This window comes from Dryobates pubescens, chromosome 11 (assembly GCF_014839835.1).
Source record: "Dryobates pubescens isolate bDryPub1 chromosome 11, bDryPub1.pri, whole genome shotgun sequence".
Taxonomy (NCBI): Eukaryota; Metazoa; Chordata; class Aves; order Piciformes; family Picidae; genus Dryobates; species Dryobates pubescens.
The window spans coordinates 28,131,608-28,153,748 of NC_071622.1; the positions used below are offsets into that span (position 1 = coordinate 28,131,608).

General features: G+C 48.8%; 1 protein-coding gene across 1 annotated transcript in view; it reads right to left on the reverse strand.

The window, feature by feature from the left end:
- Nucleotides 1–14,117: 14,117 nt before the first annotated feature.
- The window catches only part of LEPR (leptin receptor), a 36,078-nt gene continuing 28,054 nt past the window's right edge, over nt 14,118–22,141 (reverse strand). The window contains exons 13-18 of the mRNA XM_054165242.1: nt 21,388–21,604; nt 19,349–19,531; nt 18,351–18,446; nt 17,777–17,879; nt 17,002–17,077; nt 14,118–15,638 (exon numbers count right to left, since the gene is read on the reverse strand). Of these exons, the coding sequence (XP_054021217.1) occupies nt 14,826–15,638; nt 17,002–17,077; nt 17,777–17,879; nt 18,351–18,446; nt 19,349–19,531; nt 21,388–21,604 (1,488 nt within the window). The 3' untranslated portion in view covers nt 14,118–14,825. The remainder of the gene's footprint in view (nt 15,639–17,001; nt 17,078–17,776; nt 17,880–18,350; nt 18,447–19,348; nt 19,532–21,387; nt 21,605–22,141) is intronic.

The window sequence follows — 22,141 nt, forward strand, 5'->3', positions numbered from 1 at the left end:
GTGTAACTTGAGGCTATTTCCTCTCATCCTTGTTCATGGTCAAGCCTCCCCGGTTCTGTGAGAATTCCCAGAGAAGCTGCCCAAAGGCCACCTCCAAGCACATTTGTCTGGAGTTCATATTCACAGCTCAGCCCAAATTTAGGCCAAGGCTCACAGACAAAGCCTGGATCAGAGGTCTTGACTCAGAAGTCTTTTCCAGCCCCAACAATTCTATGAAAGCAGTTCTGGCAATGACAACTTGGTCTCCTCCTCTCAGTAGGTAGGAGGGAGGCATCTGTTCTCATTCTCCAGAGGTACTTCATGCTTCAACTTTTAACCCTGGGATCCCACCACCTTCCATATTGGAATTTGCAGGATAATACACCACAGGGCTTTGAACACTTCTGCATCAGAAATAGCGTGGCCAGCAGGAGCAAGGAGGTCATTGTGCCCCTGTACTCAGCACTGGTCAGGCCACACCTTGAGTACTGTGTCCAGTTCTGGACCCCTCAATTTAAGAAGGACATTGAGACTCTTGAACCTGTCCAGAGAAAGGCAATGAGGCTGGTGAGAGGCCTTGAGCACAAGCCCTGAGGAGAGGCTGAGGGAGCTGGGGTTGTTTAGCCTGGAGAAGAGGAGGCTCAGGGGAGACCTTATGGCTCTCTACAACTACCTGAAGGGTGGTTGTAGCCAGGAGGGGATTGGTCTCTTCTCCCAGGCAACCAGCACCAGAACAAGATGACACAGTCTCAAGCTGCACCAGGGGAAGCTTAGGCTTGAGGTGAGGAGCAAGTTATTCACCGAGAGAGTTGTTAGCCCTTGGAATGTGCTGCCCAGGGAGGTGGTGGAGTCAGCATCCCTGGAGGTGTTCAAGAGGGGATAGGATGTGGCACTTGGTGCCATGGTTTAGTAGTCATGAGGTCTGGGGTGACAGGTTGGACTTGATGATCTTTGAGGTCTTTTCCAACCTTACTGATTCTATGATTCTATGAAGGGGGACATCACCCTAATGGGATCATGTCCCTCCACTGCTGGACCTTTCTTTTCTAAGGTACTAGACCAGCCTGATGCTAAACACTGAAGTGTCAACAATGTAGAGACAGGCCAAGTGGTCAGCTGAAGCAACAACTTGAGAGTATTTCTGGATGCATTGTTGACATGGAGCTCCCACCAACCTGAGGAATGTTTTTCATCATCTCCAGGTGACTTCTAATAATTTCTGTCCCATTCAGGTGTTATGACTTGGCTGCAATTATTCACAACTTAGTCAACTCTCAGCTGAAGTACAGCAATGTGATGCAGCTGGGAAGGAGGCAGAACGTCACCAGGGGCCATCCTGGATTCTACTCAGGTTCCCCCAAAATCAGAATCAAGTGCAGGTTCTCACCATCCTAATCCTCCATGCTGCAAGCCCACTGTAGCCAAAAGGCTGCCTGTTTGGATGAGGTGGGTCAGTCTCGTCTCCCAAGGAACAAGTGATAGAACAAGAGGAAATGGCCTCCAGGTGTGCCAGGGGAGGTTTAGGTTGGACATTAGGAACAATTTAATCACTGAAAGGGTTATGAAGCCCTGACCCAGATTGCCCAGGGCACTGGTGGAGTCCCTATGCCTGAAGAGTTTCACAGCCATGTAGATGTGGTGCTGAGGGACATGGTTTAGTGGTGACCTGGCAATGCTGGACTTGATATTAAAGGTCTCTTCCAACCCAACCAGTTCTATGATTCTAAGACACCTTCATCACTACTGATGAATGGAAGGATGGTACAGCTTTGTGGGCAGAAAGTAGAACTGTCCCAGAATCAAATCTAAGGATCTGGAATGAACCAAGAAGTACACACCATTGACAAACATCTCCCCAGTTCTTGCTCCAAGTCAAGTGCACATCTCCAGGGCAATGCTCTCTCTACTACAGAAAACCAGTGCAATTAGATGTATGAGAGAGGATGGGCAAAGGCCCCTTCCCAAAACAGGACAGTATTGCATCCAGGCTTTTTTCCCTTCTGAGGAAAGTGAAAGGGAAAAGGGAAAAAACTACAAAACCCCAACACAAAAAGGCTGGCAGATGTTAACTATTTTGCTTAATGCACTGAGATACTTTGGTGATCAAAGTGGTAGGACAGCTTGTGCAGAACAGAATAAATGGCTTTGGTGAGGTACTGTCAAAACAGTAGCAAGAAGATAGGTTTCCTGTGACGATAGAAAAGGAGCAGCATCAAAGGTGTTTTGGAAGAGGACAGCTGGTGTCAGCCGTGCTAAAAATAAGGAGAAGGGGAACCCAGCCCTTACTCTACTGCCAAGAGCGAAATCTTCCTGTCTGCCAGGTGAAATGGCTTCCCTACCCAGTCTCTTTTCTGCTGGGTAGCTAAGTTGGGGCAGCACCATGAAGGACATCACTGACCTCTTCCCCAACAGGTAGCACAGCCACAGAACTTCCACTGAGAAGACAGTTCCCATTTTGCAGTGTTTTCCATGATCCTAGAAACACAGAGTGGTTTGGGCTGGAAGGGACCACAAGGATCATCTAGTTCCAACTTCCTGCCATGGGCAGGGACACCTTACTAGATGAGCTCGCTCAAGGCCCCATCCAGCCTGGCTTGGAACAGTTCCAGGCTTGGAGGCCCCACAACTTCTCTGGGCAACCTGTTCCAGTGCCTCACCACCCTCATAAGGAAGAATTTCTTCCTATACAGGATCTAAATCCAGCTTCTCCCAGTCGAAAGCCATTATCACTTGTCTTGTCACTCCATGCCTTTGTACAAAGTCTCTCTCCAGCTCTCCTGTAGACCCCTTCAAGTACTGGAAGGCTGCTCTAGGGTCCCCTGGAGCCTTCTCTTTTCCAGGCTGAACAACCCCAGCTCTAATTTCTAATTGCACCACACAGAAGCTAAGCAAAGATGAAGTGCCTGTCCTGCAGGCTGCTCTAGCAGGAGGTGTCCCTGCCTATGGCAGTGGGGTTGGAACTGGATGATCTCAGGCTGCGCCAGGGGAGGTTTAGGCTGGAGGTTAGGAGGAAGTTTTACACAGAGAGAGTGATTGCCCATTGGAATGGGCTGCCCAGAGAGGTGGTGGGGTCGCCATCACTGGGGGTGTTCAGGAGGAGACTTGACAGGATGCTTGGTTGCATGGTTTAGTTGATTAGGTGGTGTTGGATGATAGGTTGGACACGATGATCTTGAAGGTCTCTTCCAACCTGGTCTATTCTATTCTATTCTGTTCTGTTCTATTTTATGAACTATAAGCGATGGCTTCCTGTGTGTCTGTGTCATGGACAAACTGTTAGACTCAGAAGGAAAACATTCCTAAAGCATGCTGCCATCCCTGGGGCATCTTCACTGACATGAGCTGGGAAGCCCTGTGAGATACATGTGACACAGCAGAAAACTATCAGGGGGAAGGTGGATTATTTTGTGCGGTGTTTTGGAAAAGCTGGCTGTTCACAGAATCCCTGCATGGTGGGGGTTGGAAGGGACCTCCTGTCCACCCCCCCATGCTAAAGCAGGGGCACCCACAGCAGCTTGCCCAGCATCACAATGGCCACAGTGGTTCAGAAGCTCTTCACAGCAGGACACTCCACAACCTCTTTGGGCAGCCTGCTCCAGGGCTCCAGCACCCTCACACCAAAGAATTTTCTCCTCCTGTTCAGATAGAACCTCCTGGGTTCCACTTTGTGCCCACTGCCCCCTGTCTTGTCACTGGGCACCACTGAAAAAAGTCTGGCCTCATCCTTTTGACCTTTATCTCTTGCTGAGCATTGATCAGATCCCCTCCCAGGCTGCCCTTCTCCAGGCTCAACAGCCCCAAGTCTCTCAGCCTTCCCCATTGATTCAGTTCAAAGTTCAACAGCTTTCATCTCTAGAGCCAATCCCAAGGGATCATGGATGGGTTTTAGCAGGGAGAACAGGACAAGACTGTTTCTCTAGGGAAAATGCTGAGAAAGGAAGCAGCTTACATCACTGTGTCAGTATGCTGTAGCTTCTCCCAAGCTTTGTTTGTGTGGATGCACCACACTCCTCTTCCTCCCCCTCAGGCAGCCAGGATTAACTGACAGGGCTGTCAGAGCTGATTCATTCCACCCAGCCTTTTATGAATATCTAAATCCCCAAGAGGGTCAAAGAGGAGAGTGGTGGTCAGGGTCACAGCTGACACTTGCAGAGAAACCTGCTGGTGAATAATTCTAATCCTCCCAGTGAGGACCTGCTGGCTGCCAGCCTGAAACCTGAGTGTTGATGCATCCAGCCCAGTTGATAAAACTGGAGGAGGGAGGGCTGCTCTGTTGGCTACATATTGATGAATTCTGTGAGAAAATAGCCACTAACAAGATTTCTCAGCTCCTGGCTTGCATAACAGTGAAGGCTGGAAGGTCCTGGTATGTTCTGAAGGATCCAGCTAAAGTTCATGTGTTCTTGATAATGCAAAATTAGAGCTATTTGGGAAATGTTAGCATGGCAGTGCAAGAAACAGCCTCAGGTTGACCTGGAGGTTTAGGTTGGACATGAGGAACAATTTCTTCCCTCAAGGGCTGTCAAGGCCTGGCCCAGAATGCCCAGGCAGTGGTGGAGTCCCCATCCCTGTACGGGTTTCAAAGCTGTGGAGATGTGTTGCTGAGGGCCATGGTTTAGTGGTGACCTGGCAGTGCTGGGTTAATGGTAGGACTCCATGACCTTAAAGGTCTTTTCCAGCCCAAGTGATTCTGTGACAGAAGACATGAAGTGCTACATTAAAGCTGGCAGCATTCTTCATCTGTGGGGAAACACTGGATTTTGTGAAGTGCCACTAATCCAGCCACTTAATTTAATTAAACATCAACTTTGTACATGAGATTGGAAACCAGGGTTACCTTGAAACAACTACTAAAGGCTTGACACACCTGTGAAACACAGGCTTGAGGTCATTTCATCCTTAACAGACAACTACAACCACCCATCTCAGTGATGGTCCAAGCTGTCCTCTTGGTGGGCCCTCCTCTTCCTACATCATTTGTGGAAATGCCAGTGGAAGGTTCTTTCACACCCAGTTTTCCATGGTTTAGAGTGCTTGTGCAGATTATATCCTAATCTTTGTGGACGTGGCACTTTGGGCCGTGGTTTAACGGCCATGGTGGTGTTAGCTTGATGGTTGGACTTGATGATCTTAGAGGCCTTTTCCAACCAAAACAATTCTGTGGTTCTATGATTCTGTGAAACTTGTTCAGCTCTCAAACGCCAGCTGGACACAGTCCCAGGCAGCCTGCCCTAGCTGACCCTGCTTTGAGCAGGAGGTTGGAGCAGACAATCTCCAGAGGTCCCTTCTCACCACCCTTATTACATCATTCTGTTCATGCAGCAGTTTTTTCTGGCAGAGTATTTGCCAGATACTCCGCTCTGCATCCCGGTGCTTTACAGCTGCTTAGGAGAAGGCATTTTAAGTCATCTAAAATAAACCAACCTCTAGCTATTGAATTTTATGAGATTTATGCCCATTTTGTTCCAAGACAGGCCTCACTACATCACCATTCTTCCAGGCACCTTTCCAAGACGCCATCTCAAGGTTCTGGGAGCAGTGGTAATCCGGCCAGTGAGGAACACACATCCCAGTGATTGCTAGCCAAGTCCATAGTGATGAGACAGGGTTGAGATGAAGCCATCCCACAGGCTGGGATCAACAGGGTTCAAGGCCCATGTGAAAGAGCCACAGACAAGAGCTGTTCCAGCATCGCCCAGGCAGGGCTGGGGGCCCAGGCTGAGCTGAAATCTATCACCTGTGCAGGGGTGTGAGTCAAGGCCCCAGGTGAAGCTGGTCAGTGTGAGGAGCAGCTGAGGGAACTGGGGTTCAGCCTGGAGAAAAGCAGGCTGAGCAGAGACCTTCTGGCTCTCTACAACTCCTTGAAAGGAGGTTGGAGTCAGCTGGGGGTTGGTCTCTTCTAAGGAAGGAGTAATAGGACAAGAGGAAAGAGCCTCAAATTGCACCAAGGGAAGTTTAGGTTGGACAGTGGAAGAAAATTCTTCCTTGAAAGGGTTCTCAAACACTGAAACAGGCTCCCAAGGGAGGTGATTGAATCCCCATTGCTGGAGGTGTTTAAAGGACACCTGACATGTGGTGCTGAGCACCAGCCTTGGTAGAGTTAGAGAATGGTTGGGCTTGATGATCTTAAAGGTCTTTTCCAACCAAAGCATTCCATGACTACAATAACTCACTGAGATTTCAGCCCTTGACCCCATGGCCAGGTGCTGCTGCTCACAAAGCCTCCCTGACCACACTGTGGCTCTCTCCATGGAGCAGCATATGGAATTCTGCTGGCTTGCAGCCCCAGGAGCACCAAAAGAACCCACTGCCTTTCAAGAAGAGCCAAACTGGAAAGAGGCAGCAGCCTGGTGGATTTAAAAGGCTTGGTTCTGGCAGATGTCATCCTGCTCCCTCATTATGCTAAACAAAAGAGGAGGGAATTGGCTCTGCGAGACTGTCATTAATTATGACCCATCAGGAGGTGCTTATGCCAGAGCTGTCAGTCAGCAAAGGCAGGGAGAAACTCACCCTGGGAGAGCTGCAAATCGCTCTGGATGGTTTCTGAAGGCATGCGGTGTCCTGCTGCTAGGGAATGAATGCAAAAACACACGATGAAGAGAGAGGGAGGAAAGGAGATCCTGCGGGGCTTTGCATGTGGTGGACAGCAGTGTGTGGGCTGGGAGGAGCCTGGGGCTGAGAAAGGTCAGGGCAGAGCACCTCTGTATTTCATCTGCAATTAATGTGTCTCGCAGAGCCCTGCTTCCCACCAGCAATGCACATCCCCTCTATGAGAGTCCTGGGTGGGTTCCTTCAGAATAGAAATGAAGCTGATTTCCTGTCCCTGAAAATTACTGTCAAAATACCCATCTTTGTCTTAAAACCTAAGGGCAGCATTAAGGACCTATAACAAACACAGAACTTTGAGTCCAGTGGCAGCTACGGAGATGCTGAGGGCCTGGAGCATCTCTGTGAGGAGAAAAGGCTGAGAGACCTGGGGCTGTTGAGAAGAGCAGCCTGAGAGGGGATCTGCTTAATGCTCAGCAAGAGCTAAAGGATCTATGGAGGATGGGGGGGGCAGGTTCTCCTCAGTGATGCCTGGGGACAGGACAAGGGGCAATGGGCACAAACTGGAACCCAGGAGGTTCCATCTGAACATTCTTTGATGTGAGGGTGATGGAGCCCTGGAGCAGGCTGCCCAGAGAGGTTGTGGAGTGTCCTCTGGAGAGAATCCAAACCCAGCTGGCCATTGTGGTGCTGGGCAAGCTGCTGTGGGTGCCCCTGCTTTAGCAGGGGTGTTGGACTGGATGATCTCCAGAGGTCCCTTCCAACCCCATCATGCTGGGATTCTGGTGCTACTTTTGCAGAGCTGCTTCTGAGCAGAGAAACTCACTTCAATATTGAAAGCAGCAGCTTGTCAGTGGTGTCACTGTGTGAGGAAGGATGGATGTGATGGGAAAGCCAGGGAACAGACTCACTCCAAATCAAAGCTGGCAGAGCCAGGAGGCTGATAAAGAGGTGACCAGGGGACACAGGACAGGCCCCAACATGGACTCTCACCCAAGAAGGACATTGAAGTGTTCGAACATGTCCAGAGAAGGTCAACAAAGCTGGTGAAGGATCTGGAGAACAGATCTTGTGGGGAGCAGCTGAGGGAACTGGGGGTGTCCAACCTGGAGACAAGGAGGCTGAGAGGCAACCTGGCTTTCTACAACTCCCTGAAATAAGGTTGGAGCCAGATGGGGATTGGTCTCTTCTCCTAAGGAACATGTGATAGGATGAGAAGAAACAGCCTCAAGTTGCATCAGGGGAGGTTTAGATTGGACATGAGGAACAGTTTCTTCTGTCAAGGCCTGATCCAGGCTGCCCAGGACAGTGGTGGAGTCCCCACCCCTGGAGGGGTTCCAAAGCTGTGTAGATGTGCTGAGGGACATGGTTTAGTGATGAACTGGCATTGCTGGAATAAAGGTTGGATCTTAAAGTTCTCTTTCAGCCAAAACAATTCCATGATTCTAACTTGTGCAGGAGAAAAAACACCACTCAGAGACTTACTTCAGACTTCAAATGATGATTAACATGTTGTGGCCAGAAGAGCCTGGCAGAGAAATAATTATTTAGCCTCCTGCCTGCCTAATGTCAGAAGCACACTGCAGAGAGCTGCTGCTGCTTTGGTTGAACAGCTTGTCATCCCTCTGCTTTCCCTGGTGTGGTCAGGAAAACACCATCTGAAGAGCTGGGCTGCTGCTGCTCCTAAGTGGAATGTGGAACTGTCTCACTCCTCTGCTCTGGGTCTGGGAGAGTGCCCACTGAGGAGGCCGAGCCCCTTTTCTGCACTGCACAGTGACCCACACACCCTGGCTACTGCTTCTGGCTGGAGCAAAAGGGAAGGTGGCTACAGGGAGCTTTCTTCCTGCAAGTCTATCTAGTATGAGGGATGGTTGCTGGGGTTCTTCCTGTTTTCACAGAATTCCAGAATCCAGCTGATGCTCCTCACTCTCAACAGCTGCTGCTTATTTGGTCTTGTTTTCTCAGTTGTCTCAGTTCTCAGGCTAAAACACTGAAGTTTCTGTTGTTCCTTTCAAATTGGCTGGTTTTTTTGGGGTAGGTAAAGTGCAGTGTGAGAGACACTGGATTTTTTTTTCTTGCCAATTTGAGATCCTTTTGCAGACTCTCAAAAAAAATAAATATCACAGCATTAGGGTCTAGAGGTGGCTGCTCCTCTGGTGTGCTTTTAGAGAGCTGATGGTAATTAGCTGAGCCTACTAATTAATTACTTGCAACATTTGTTACATTAGTGGAGGTGTACCCTGTCTGAAGGAGACACAGCTTTAGGACATGAGCCAGCAGTGTCCCCAGGTGGCCAAGAAGGCCACCAGCATCCTGATTTGGATCAGCAATAGTGTGGCCAGCAGGACTGGGGCAGGAATTGTTCCCCTGGACTCAACACTGGTGAGGCCACACCTTGAATCCTGGGTTCAGTTTTGTGCTCTTTACTCCAAGAAAGACACTGAGCTGCTGGAGCAGGTCCAGAGAAAGGCAACAAAGCTGGTGAAGGTCACTTGATCACAGAGTGGCTGACTGTTGCACATCTGAAAAAACCTGTAGGCACAGCAGGGCCCAGAGCACTCAGTGGCATTCCGGGGTACTTTAGAGCCTTGTGTGGCCATTGCTGTCCTGAATCAGCCTGAACCCTGCTCCTGCAGGGCGAGGGAGCTGCTCACCAGCTGCTCACAGCGATGCCTTTGCCAGATTGCTTAGAATAGCACAGACACCTTGCAGAGAAGAGTTCACTGAAAGCAGGGAGGGGAAATGCCAAAAACCAGAGCAGACAGCGAGGAGGTTCCACACACTGTGCCTGTTCAGAGAACTGTTGAGTCATTTAGCTTGGAGGGGACCTTGAGGTTCATCTGTCCCAGAGAGAGCGTGGACACCTCCCCTGATCCCAGCTGCACCATGTGGGAGCCTGCAGGACAAGACCAGGGCTCGTTTCAACAGCCAGCTCACATCCAGCAGCTCTCATCTTTCCAATGTCCAGTCCAGCAAACTGCAAAGCGAAACTAAGGATACTCCCAGTTTAAAACCCACATCAGTAGGAAGGCTTTGGGGAGACCTTAGAACAGCCTTCCAGTACCTGCAGGATGCTACAAGAAAGCTGGGAGGAACTTTTTACAAGGGCTTGTAGTGATAGGATGAGAAGGAATAGATTGAAGCTGGAAGAGGGCAGATATAGACTGGAGATTAAGAAGAAAGACTTGACAGTGAGGGTGGTGAGACACTGGAACAGGTTGCCCAGGTAGGTCATGGATGTCTCTTCCCTGGAGGTGTTCAACTCTCTTACAGGTCTTTTCCAGCCAAAACAATTCTGTGACGATGAAGGTTATCAGCTGAAACCCTCTCTGCCCCCAGCAAACTGTTCCCCTGACACTGACCACAGCCTGACCCCATTCCCTACTTTCTCCCTGTTTCTTGGCAGGGACATCCCAGGTTCCCTGCCAAGAAAGGGTCAGAGCCCAGGAGAAGACCAAGTGTGGACTTGTGAGCTCTGTTCTCTTTCACACAGCTCTGAGTACACAGCTCATGGAACGAGGCTCTCCTTGCAGCCCTTTGTGGGGTGAAGAGAGCTATATCCCCTGGCACCTGCTGCCAGAGCAGACAGTTGAAGTGAGCAGGAGCTGCTCTTCTGGCTACAACAATCCAACCGTCAGAAGTCTTCCTTGGGGGATTAACACAGGAGGTCAGTTTCCTCTGCAGCTTTTCAGCTCTGGTAACTTCAGTTCTAAATGTGTAATAGCAAATTTAAACTTTTTCTGGACAAAATGTGTTTGAAATGGGGCTGTGCTTGAGGTATGATTTCTGTACAGCATTTAGAGGTCCTCTGTACTTCAGAATAAAGGTTCTCCTCTCAGAGAGGTTTGGGTTGGAAGAAACCTTAAATATCATCTAGTTCCAACCCCCTGCCATGGGCAGGGCCACCTTCCAGTAGAGCGGGTTTAAAATCAAGACTCGACCTCACTGCAGGCACATGTAGAATTCTGTTGCTGCAGGTGGAGCACATCTCCAGTACACAGAGTGGAGACCAAGCCTCCAACAACCAACATACAACCCTGGCAGAAGACCAGCTCCTCAGCACACACAGCCAGCCAGGCACCCACCAGCCCAGCCCTTACATAGAATACATAGAATAAACCAGGTTGGAAGAGACCTTCAAGATCATCGCGTCCAACCCATCAACCAATCCAACACCACCCAAACAACTAACCCACAGCACCAAGCACCCCATCAAGTCTTCTCCTGAAAACCTCCAGTGATGGCGACTCCACCACCTCCCCAGGCAGCCCATTCCAATGGGCAATCACTCTTTCTGTATAGAACTTTTTCCTAACATCCAGCCTGTATCTCCCCTGGCGCAGCCTGAGACTGTGTCCTCTTGTTCTGGTACTGGCTGCCTGGGAGAAGAGACCAACATCCGTCTGTCTACAACCTCCCTTCAGGTAGTTGTAGACAGCAAGAAGGTCACCCCTGAGTCTCCTCTTCTCCAGGCTAAGCAACCCCAGCTCCCTCAGCCTCTCCTCGTAGGGCTTATGTTCCAAACCCCTCACCAACTTTGTTGCTCTTCTCTGGACTCGTTCCAGCAAGTCAACCTCCTTCCTAAACTGAGGGGCCCAGAACTGGACACAGTACTCGAGGTGCGGCCTAACCAGTGCAGTGTACAGGGACAGAATGACCTCCCTGCTCCTGCTGGCCACACTGTTCCTGATGCAGGCCAGGATGCCATTGGCCCTCTTGGCTGCCTGGGCACACTGCCCTTCTCCTGACACAGAGCACCAGGCATGAAGCCACAGTGAAAAGGCCCTGTGAAGCTGCCAGCAGACAGCCCTCCAAAAGCACCTGCTGAAACGTCTTTGCCAAACCTGCTCAGCTCTGGCTCACTCAGGAACCAGGACATGAGATCTTGCTCCTCACAGAGCACATGCATCAGGTGGCCTGTGAGAGGAGAGCGCTGCAAGCATGGCCTGAGACACTCTTCTCCGAGGTGGTATGGAAGTGCTCAGCTTTGCTCAACAAACTGACCTAAGCCTGAGGGGGAAAAACAATGGTGAGAAACAGATGTGGAAATGGAGCCCATCTCTTCAGTTCCCCTCCATAAAGCAGATGCTTCCACAGGAGCAACCAGAGCTGGAAGCATAACCAGAAAGGCAGGGCAGAGGCTGACAGCAGCAGCTGATGGTGTACTGAGGTCTGGGCTTTGTAGAAAGGTGGAAGAGCAGGGCTGAATTTGCCAGGGATGGAAGTGCCAGACCCAGAGCTGGGTTTAAGGAGTGTTTATTGGATAAACTCCCACAGCTGAGTCCTGCCTTTCAAGATGGGTCAGGATCTGGGTTTATCTGCACCAGAAGGAATCTGAGGATTTGGGATGTGGTGTAGACATTGCTTCAGAAAAGGCACACCTGCATCAAGGGCTTCAGGTGCTTGGTGCCCCTGAAAATGCTTTCTTTTGGCTGAAGCAGAAGAGATCAGTCAATATGTGCAGTAGTTCCTAGGCTCACAGCAGGGATTTGTTTGACTAAGGAGTACCACTTGCTCTGGCCATTAGGAGAAAACCATAGTTGGGATGTCAGAGAGGCACCCAGCAGGACAAGGCTGGACTCCTAGAGGTGGTAACATCTGAATATCTACCACCTTCCATCCAGAGATGTTCTGCATCTCTGTTTTAACATTACAACCCTCAAGCACAGCTGTAGGCACTGCAGCAAACCCAGGCTGCAAATACTCTCCTGCCATCAGCTCTGAGGCACCTCAGAGTCCAGCCTGACAGAGGACAGATTAACTCCCAGGTTTTCCCACATTCCCAGAAAAGCCTCCACTGCCTTCTCAGCTGATGGCTCCCATGGTTAGTGGCACTCCCAGCCTCACAGATTTACTGAATAAGGGCTCTGTGAGCTAAAAATCAAAGGGAGCTTTTAATGACCCTGAGAAAGATGATCTTCAAAGGCAACCAAACAACTCCTCTGGGCACTGTAATGAAAAAACTACAGACCTCATGATGAGCCATGAGGGTGAAAGAAAAGGAGAGAGCTGATGTGCAGGAATGTCCAGTTTTGGTGCCCACCAGCATAGGAATGACATGGAGCACTGGAGCAGATCCAGAGGAGGCTGCAAAGATGACCAGAGGACTGGAGAACCTCCTCCATGGGCACAGGCTGAGAGAGTTGGGGCTGTTCAGCCTGGAGAAGGGAAAGCTCCAGGAAGAACTTGGAGCAGCCTTCCAAGAGGGATACAGGAGAGCTGGGAAGGGACTTTTTACAAGGGCTTGTAGTAACAGAATGAGAGGGAATGGATTGAAGCTGGAAGAGGGGAGATTTAGAGTGGAGATTAGGAAGACATTCTTGACAAGTGAGGGTGGTAAGACACTGGAACAGGTTGCCCAGGGAGGTTGTGTAGGCTCCAATCCTGGAGGTGTTCAAAGCCAAGTTAGATAAGGCTTTGAGCAACCTTCCCTACCCCTGGAAGGGGTTCTGAAACTAGATGATCTTAAAGGTCTTTTCCAAACTAAACCATTCTATGAACCTAGATGCTCCACTCCAAATTCAGTTGAAGCATGTGAGGGATACTTGTGGTATTAGCTGAGGTGGGTTTGGTGGGGTAGCTGACCTACAGCAGACTTCTCACTTCTTCAACTACAGCAGATGTTGGGTCTGGTGGATAAACCATCAGGAGAGGCAGAATCCAATACCCGAGTCCAACCCTGGAGGTTGTGCTACATGAAGTTCATGTGCTGGTGGGACGGATTTTCTTATTTCACGTTAATTCTAAGTTTAGCTTTCACCCAAGTGCTACTCATGGATTTACTGCTAGAATTACAAGACAGACTGCATAGAAGGAAGAAATTATTTACTCTGAGGGTGGTGAGACCCTGACCAGGTTGCCCAGAGAGGTGGTAGATGTCCCATCCCTGAAACCATTACAGGGTAGGTTGTTTGGCTCCGAGCAACCTGCTGTAAGTGCAGATGTCTGTTCAGGCATTGGAACAGGCTGCCCAGGGAGGTGGTGGAGTCACCATCCCTGGAGGTGTTCAAGAAATGTGTAAACGTGGCACTGGGGGCTGTGGTGGTGTTAGGTGATGGTTGGACTCAATGATCTTAGAGGTCTTTTCCAACCAAAACAGTTCTATGATTCTATGCTCCCAGCTGACAGCAGAAGGTTGGACTGAATGACCATTAAATGTCCCTTCCCACCCAAACTAGTCCATGATTCATTCAACTCTACAGGAGCCTCCAGGTTCCTCTAACCACCTCTAACCACACTTCTAAGTGACAAGAAGTTTTGGTTACTAACACAAACCACATTTTAATTCCACACATAATACTTTTGAAGCAAGTCCATTACATTTATGTCACATTCAACATCTAGAAGATGCCCAGCAAGAGATGCTCACCAGCTTCTTTGAGGAAAAGCAGTGGGGTTTTGGTCAAGCTTGTGTGAAATTCCAAAGTGCAGGTTCTTTGGTCCCTTGTGCTCCAAAGGATTGCTCAGCACTAATATCAAAGCTTTCCCACACCTCTCTCAGCACTGATTTATCATTGCTGGCTTTTGCCCTTTTTGGCTTTCATTGCACCTGTGAGTTTTACATCAATTTAGCTTTGGAAGAGACTATTTATTTATTTATTTGTTTTTAGCTCCTCAAAATAGGTCTTTGGGAAAGGTATCAAAAATATTTGCTATGGTGTAGAAAAAAATATTTGGCTTGCAAAGAAGTGTGGGTTTCTTTACCTGCTTCTCCCAGCACACACAGCTGAGGTGCACCATCTGAGTTTCCTCCCTCTGAAGCTCTTCAGACTGAAGATCAAAACCACAGGATCTTTGGGCTCTTGGGAAGGGGGGTTGGAAGAGATGTTACTTTTAAAGCAGGACCATTGGTACTAGAGCCTCAGGTTCAATAACAAAATGTGGACATTCAAAAGCTTCAAAACAGGAAAGCTCCCAATAAAAGTCATGTAAACCCCCAGAATCCCAGCATGGTAGGGGTTGGAAGGGACCTCTGGAGATCATCCAGTCCAACCTCCCTGCTCAAGCAGGGGCACCCACAGCAGCTTGCCCAGCATCACAATGGCCAGCTGGGTTTGGAAGCTCTCCAGAGAAGGAGACTCCACAACCTCTCTGGGCAGCCTGCTCCAGGGCTCCAGCACCATCACAACAAAGAAGTTTTTCCCTCCTGTTCAAGTGGATCCTCCTGGGTTCCAGTTTGTGCCCATTGCAGCTTGTCTTGTCTCTGGGCACCAGTGAGAAGAGGTCAGGAGAGGAAACAACAGGGGAACATGTCAACACCTAAAAAAACCATCAAGAAAATGATGATTTAAGAGGTCATCTTAAGGCTCTGTGGTCTCTTGCACCTTGGCAGCAGTCATCTGAAACTGTGGCATGTAGGGCACACTGGCTTTATACTTAAGGCTACTCTGGATCAGAGCATTTAAATCAGGTGGTGTATGCCGAAGGAACCCCCCATCTTTGAGCAGATCAGCTCTATGAACCCCACACATCACCCCAGAACCTTCTGTTACAAAAATGTCATCTTCTCTTTTGTCCAGGGATGTTAACCCCAGGTAACAGAGGCTCTGCTCAGGACTGTCTCCATCTGTGAAAGTCTCATCCTGGTCTGAAGGCTCTGAAAAACCCTCTGAAGAGATGAGGGAAAGAGACAGAGTCTTGCTGGGCTGCCTGCCAGGATAGTCAGGCAACAGGAGGAAGGCCCCATTTCCCACCTCCCAGGAGCTACTGGAGAAGGTGCCTGTAGCTATGGAATCTTCAGCTACAAAGCATCTACCCAAAGAACCTGTTGGATTCGTTTTCTGTTCATAAAGCCCACTCGATCCAGAGCTGCTGCTGATAGTAGCATATTTGATATCACTCTGCCTTGGCATTTCTCCACTGCTGTGGCCATCCTGGGAGCTCTCAGAGAAGGTGCTGCTATTGAAATGGCTGCTAGAGCAAGCAGAGTCACCTTCAGAGTCTGGAGTTGTTGTAAACATTGAATCAATGACTAAAAAACCTCCTTGGGTGTCTTCTGGTTTCAGTGCCTGACTAATGCTGAAGTCTTCCAGCACTATTTCTGGTTCCAGAAGAAGAGGCTCAAATGACATCACTTCAGGGTGCTTGATAAAGAGATGCTCAAAAGTTTCAGGCTAGAAGAAAAGGTAAATTTTAGTGTCCACCTATTGTTTAGTAGCTTCATTTCAGTAAGGTCTGAACAACCACAGAAAAAAACAATCCATAGCTTTAATAACAGTTTATAGCTGAAACCCCATAAGCCACATTTCCTCTGCTCTTTACGTCTTTGCGTAGGTGAATGTTGAAGGACAAGACAACAAAGAGACAGATTCTTTGTATATCAGGTCCTGCAAAGCCAGCCTTCTGGGAAGTGCTCAGGATTCCAACCAAGAGAGCACATCACTCAAGGTGAAATGGAAGTAGCTGAATGGCCCCAATCCTTTCACCATTAATAAATACACACATCCAGTTAAAACCATGGAATGGCAGAATCCCAGCATGGTGGGGTTGGAAGTGACCTCTGGAGACTGTCCAGTCCAACCCCCCTGCTAAAGCAAGGGCACCCACAGCAGCTTGCCCAGCATCACAATGGCCAGCTGGCTTTGGAATCTCTCCACAGAAGGAGACTCCACAACCTCTCTGGGCAGCCTGCTGCAGGACTCCAGCACCCTCACAACAAAGAATGTTCTCCTCCTGTTCAGATGGATCCTCCTGGGTTCCCCTTTGTGCCCACTGCCCCTTGTCCTGTCACTGGGCACCACTGACAAGAGTCTGGTCCCATCCTCTTGCCCTGCATGGGTCCTTTATCTCTTGCTGAGCATTGATCAGATGCCCTCTCAGGCTGCTCTTCTGCAGGCTCAACAGCCCCAGGTCTCTCAGCCTTTCCTCCTCACAGAGACGCTCCAGGCCCCTCAGCACCTTTGCTGGACACTTTCCAGTAGTTCCCTGTCTCTCTTGAACTGGGGAGCCCAGAACTGGACGCAGAGCTCCAAATTTGGCCTCAGTAGGGCAGAGTGGAGGGGCAGAAGAGCCTCCCTTGACCTGCTGGTCACACTCTTCTTCATGAACTCCAGGATGCCATTGGCCTTCTTGGTCATGAGGGCACATTACTGGCTCATGGGGAACTTAAACTTGTCCACCAGCACTCCCAGCTCCTTCTGCACAGAGCTGCTCTCCCAGAAGCTAACTCCTAACCTGTACTGGTGCAGGGAGTTAGTTATTCCTCCCCAGGTGCAGGACCCTACACTTGCCCTAGATGAACTTCATGAGGTTCTACCCAGGTCTCCAGCTTGTCCAGGTCTCACTGAATGGCAGCACAGCCTGACAGGGTGTCAGCCACTCCTCCCAGCATTGTATCATCTGCGAACTGGCTGCTGATCACAGCCTTTCCTTCAGTTGCCCAGAGCCCCATCTAACCAACAGGTAGGGTTCAGTCCTGAGCAAAGAGCAGCCAGACCCATGGGGTGGGGGAACAAACACCACCAGGAAAATACTGACCTTCTGAAAATTAACTCCTCGTGCCCAGGAGCAATTCTTGGGGTTTGGAACATCTTCCCAGAACAGCTTTTTCATTCTGAAAGAACAGGTAAATTCTGGAGTTGGTACTGGTCTGACATTCTGCACTGCTGAAGTTACCTCTGCTGTGTCACCATCTCTGCCATTTCCTTTACCTAGAGCTCTACAGCAGTGGAGCAGTCATTGAAATCTTAGAGATGGCCAAAATTTAATGGGAAAAAGAAAGAATTATGAAAGGGTTTGAGTTAGAAAAGACCTTGAAGATCATCGAGTCCAACCATTATTTAACTCCACCAAGTCTGGTGCTAAACCATGTTCCTCAGCACCACATCTACACAGCTTTTAATACTTTCCAGGGATGGGGATGCAACCACCTCCATAGGCAGCCTGTTCTGGTGGTTGAGAACCCTTTCAGTGAAGAAGTTTCTTCTAATGTCCAACCCAAACCTCCCCTGGTGCAACTTGAGGCCATTTCCTCTTGTTCTATTCCTTGTTACTAGGGAGAAGAGACCAACAGTCATCTCATTTCAACCTCCTTTCAGGGAGTTGTAGAGAGCCAGAAGGTCTTCCCTCAGCCTCCTCTTCTCCAGGCTGTATAACCTCAGCTGCTCCTCACAAGGCTTGTGCTCCAGACCCTTCACCAGCTTCATTGCCCTAGCTGTTTCCAGAGTGTCCTTTTCCACCAGTTCATCACCTAAGCTGCACCTCTGTCATCGCAATGCCTTTTTAGGGTTTCACGTGACAATGAGCAAGTTACCTTTGGTGTGAAACCAGCAATGCTCCAAGCAAGAGAGCTGAGGTTGAAATCACTATTGGCAGGACCACGGAGAGGCTGGCATTCTTCTCATCCTCATATCCACCTGGAAAGGAGGAATTCAGCTCAGAATGCAGTGAAACAATTAGTCTGTGATCAAAGAGTTTGCCGCAGGAAAACACCAAGTGGTAGAAACAGCAGCTTGAACACAAAACCCCTTCAGAAACAGCTTTCTTTGTACATCAACAAACCTTTATCTTGAGAAAAGAGAAAAAGGAGATATTTTAAATACTGAAGTGATTCCTCTATCCCCATGGGAGGTGTCCACTGCTCCCTGGCTATGAAAATTCAACTGGAGCATGTGAAGTAGGAGAATTGTCCCACAACTGGAGAAGGAAGAATCACAGGGACCTTGGATCTCAGCTATCAAGTTGGATCCAAAGGAATTCAGGTCCATTCCTTAATTCATCCCCCAGTTCAAGCAACTGTTGATAGTTACATTGCAATTACTTTACTACAGACTCCTCCTGCAATTACAGTTTATTTTGACAAGCTCCTATTACATAAAAGATCCTACCTTTGGCAAACTGCTCTGTTGCTCTGGATTTGCCAACTCCTTCAGCAAACACAGGGTACAGGCTGAAGCGGTACTTCTCAACCAGGACGAAGTGATCTGGGAAGAAATCAAAACCATCATCCTGCTTTTCACCAGTCATCTCCACAGAGGCTCTGCTCACACATCAGAGCCCAGATCAGCCCACAGAGAGCAAAAACGAAAGCCACCTCTAATGTACACTGGGTAATCTAACACTGTTCTGGTGGGATCAGGGCACCCTTGAGTTTGTGGGTGACACCAAGCTGCTTCCTATAAAGACAGACTGAGAAAGTTGGGGTTGTTCACATCTGGAAAAGAGAAAACTCCAAGGAAACCTCCTAGCAGCCTTCCAGTATTTGAAAGGGACTAGAGAGCTGGGAAGGACTTTTTACAAGACATGGAGTGACAAGGTGTGGGGTGATGGCTTCAGACTGCAAGAAGCTCAATTTAGATTTAGACATTAGGAAGAAATTAATCTTCATGATGGTTGTTAGGCACTGGAACAGGTTGCCCAGAGAAGCTCAGAGGCTCCAAGCTTGGAAGTATTCAAAGCCAGGTTGGAAGGGGCCTTGAGCAACCTGGTCTAGTGGAAGCTGCCCCTGTCCAGGGCAGGAGCAGGTGGAACTGGATGATCTTTAAGGTCCCTTCAAACCCAAATCGTTCCATGGAATTAACCTTTAGGAAGCTACTGTGAAAGTGTCTCAGATTAAAGCCAAAATGCAGATGGAATGTGACTATTAATGTAGATAAGCAGCTGATGCACTCAGCATTGCCTGCAAAAGAACACATTCCTGAGCTTCATTCTGTGTCAGCCTTTACAGTCAGTCCTCTAAGGCAATCAAAAATGGCTCTACTGGTCCTTACTGTAACAGCCACCAGAAACAGAGAGGAGAGGGGAAAAAGGAATATGAGAACTCATCAATGCTGCGTTTTGCTGTTCCATTAAGAGAATAAATCCTGGTCCTTAAGTGCACACTCACCATAAATGTAATATTTGGTGGTGTTTGGAGGGACTCGCACCCACTGCAGCTCCTCCTCTTTGTTGAGGTTCTTCCACTCGATGACAAAAGATGTTACCACATGGAGCTGAGCTGACAGCGTCCACACCAGGATGACACAGGTGCTGTTCACTGGGTAAGCGCTGAGCGACCGCACCACGGACACTGCCACGACAAGGAGAAAGCAGCCCAGAATTCCATGAGCCCAGAGCTGGGATCAGGGCTGGGGTAGCAGCAGAGCTCTGCACTATCAGCGGCATGAATGCCTGCTACGCTTTCAGCACTTTAGCATTTACTTGGTTGATTATCTTCTAGCTCACATATGCCAACATTTCTCTGGAATGTGGCAGGTTTAGGCTGTGCCTTTAAAAGTCAGCTGCAGATTTCAAGCAGAAAAGTAGAAAAATACAAACAATTCACAGCTGGGTGTAAAAAGGAAAAGAAAAGAGTATTCTAAACAAATTTCATTGGACAGGATATCTGGTGTAGAAGCAAGTGTTCTATAAACATCTCACACCTTTTACCTTCATTCCTTCTTCTCCAGCTGCTTGGCTGTTCTGCTGGGCTGGGGAGGATAACGCTTTTGCCCTTGCAGATAAGGACACTAACACCGCTCCTTTGAACTAACATTTTCTCCTAATGGCTTCTCTTTTCTTCTAATTATAGGGGGAAAGGAGGTGGCTATGGGGGCAGGGGGGACAGCTTTCCCTGGTGGTTTTGACCAGGGGGGTTTCCATGCTATTTTCTGACTGTAAATACCTGTACAATATTGTAAATACTGTATGTTTTGTACATATCCATTGCATTCCATTGTAGAGTGTAGTTTGTGCTTCCATTTGCTTCCAATTGAGCTGGTCGTGCTTAGTTAATGTAGGGGGAAATTCTAACCTACCACATGGAACAAGTCACCCAGAGAAGCTGTGGAGGCTCCAAGCCCAGAAGTGTTCAAAGCCAGGTTGGATGGGGTTTTGAGCAATCTGGTCTAGTAGGCGGTGTCCCTGCCTGTGGCAGGGGGGTTGGAACTGGATGGTGTTTAAAGTCTCTCCCAATCCAAACAAGTCTCTAATTCTGTATTTCATAGAACACATAATTGTTTCAGTTGGAAAAGGCCTCCAAGATTGAGTCCAACCATCAACCCAACACCACCATGGCCATTAAACCATGTCTCAAAGTGCCATGTCCATACATTTCCTGAACACCACCAGACATGGTGACTCCACCACCTCCCTGGGCAGCCTGTTCCAATGCCTGACTACTCTTGCAGGAAAGAAATTGTTCCTCATGTCCAACCTGAACCTCCCCTAGCACGATTTCAGGCCATTTTCTCTCATCCTACCACCTGATACTAGGAAGAAGAGACCAACCCCCACCTCACTCCTTTCAGGGAATTGTAGAGAGACAGAAGGTCTCCCCTCAGCTTTCTTTTCTCCAGTTCCCACAGCTGCTCCTCACCAGACCTGTTCTCCAGACCTTTCACCATCCAGTCATTTGCACAGGAGCGTGACACCACTGAAGCACCTCAGAGCATTAGCCTCTATTTTATGAGCCAACCTGAGTGCAGCTGAGTTAGTGAGGAAGCTGCTTCAGTAGGAAAGCCAAACCTCTGAGAGCTATGTACCCTGGCAGCCCATCAGGTGAGCAGCCAGACAAACAAGACTGTATTTCAGTTTGGAAACATTAAAACATTCCCCAGCAGGAATGCTGGGTGTTCCCAGGAGATGAAAGATCAGCTCTGCAGGCAGAATTTCCTCTCTGTTGATTAATTACTTCATGTTCTGCTAGTGGAGAGAAGGCAGCCCAGTGCAAGACAATGCTTTTCCCAACCCAAAGATCATGAAGCTTTTTCAGTTTATTGTTCCATGAGACACAGAATCTCTTTCTGTTTCAGAGCTGAACTTCTCATCACAACACATTTTTGCTTCCAACTAAGAGAATTTTATTACAAAGCTGTGTCCAAAAGCATTCAGGAGGATTCTTAGCATGCTCCACACCTCACCATAGTTACTAATTGGTGTCCTTACCTGTGCTCATGTGCTGTGAGAGAGTTAAATTAAAGTTGAGTGAAGAAACTCCAAGTGAATTCATGGCTAGAATTGTCACAGTGTGTGTGCCTTCAGTCCATGGAAAGGAGCAGGTGGTGCCATTCTCAACGTGTTCTGACCAGGAGGTGTTCCCTGATGTTTGATGCTTGACCACATATCTGCTCACGCTGCACAGCGAGCGGTTCTTCGGCAGCGGCTGCAGCAAACGGTGGCATTACATTAATTCCCCAGCCTTGGAGTTCCAAAGCAAATGGTCTTTGGGCAGAAGGCACTGTTCCAGCTTTAAGAAAACATGACCCAGTAAAGATATTCTGTAGGCTGGCCACTGTCCATATAAAGACTTCATTTCTTCTCTCTGTGAGCTGGCACACTTCTTGATGGGCCTAGAGAACATGTCTGCTGAGGAGCAGCTAAGGGAACTGGGGTTGTTCAGCCTGGAGGAGGCTGAGGGGAGACTTTCTGTCTCTCTACAACTCCCTGAAGTGAGTGAGGTGGGGGTCAGTCTCTTCTCCCCAGTATCAGGTGGTAGGATGAGAGGAAATGGCCTGAAATTGTATCAGGGAAGGTTTAGGTTGGACACGAGGAATAATTTCTTTCTTTCAAGAGAGGTCAGGCATTGGCACAGGCTGCCCAGGGAGGAGGTGGTAGACTTACCATGCCTGGAGGTATTTAAGAAATGTGTGGACATGGCATAATGGGCAGGGTGGTGTTGGGTCAAGGGTTGGACTTAATC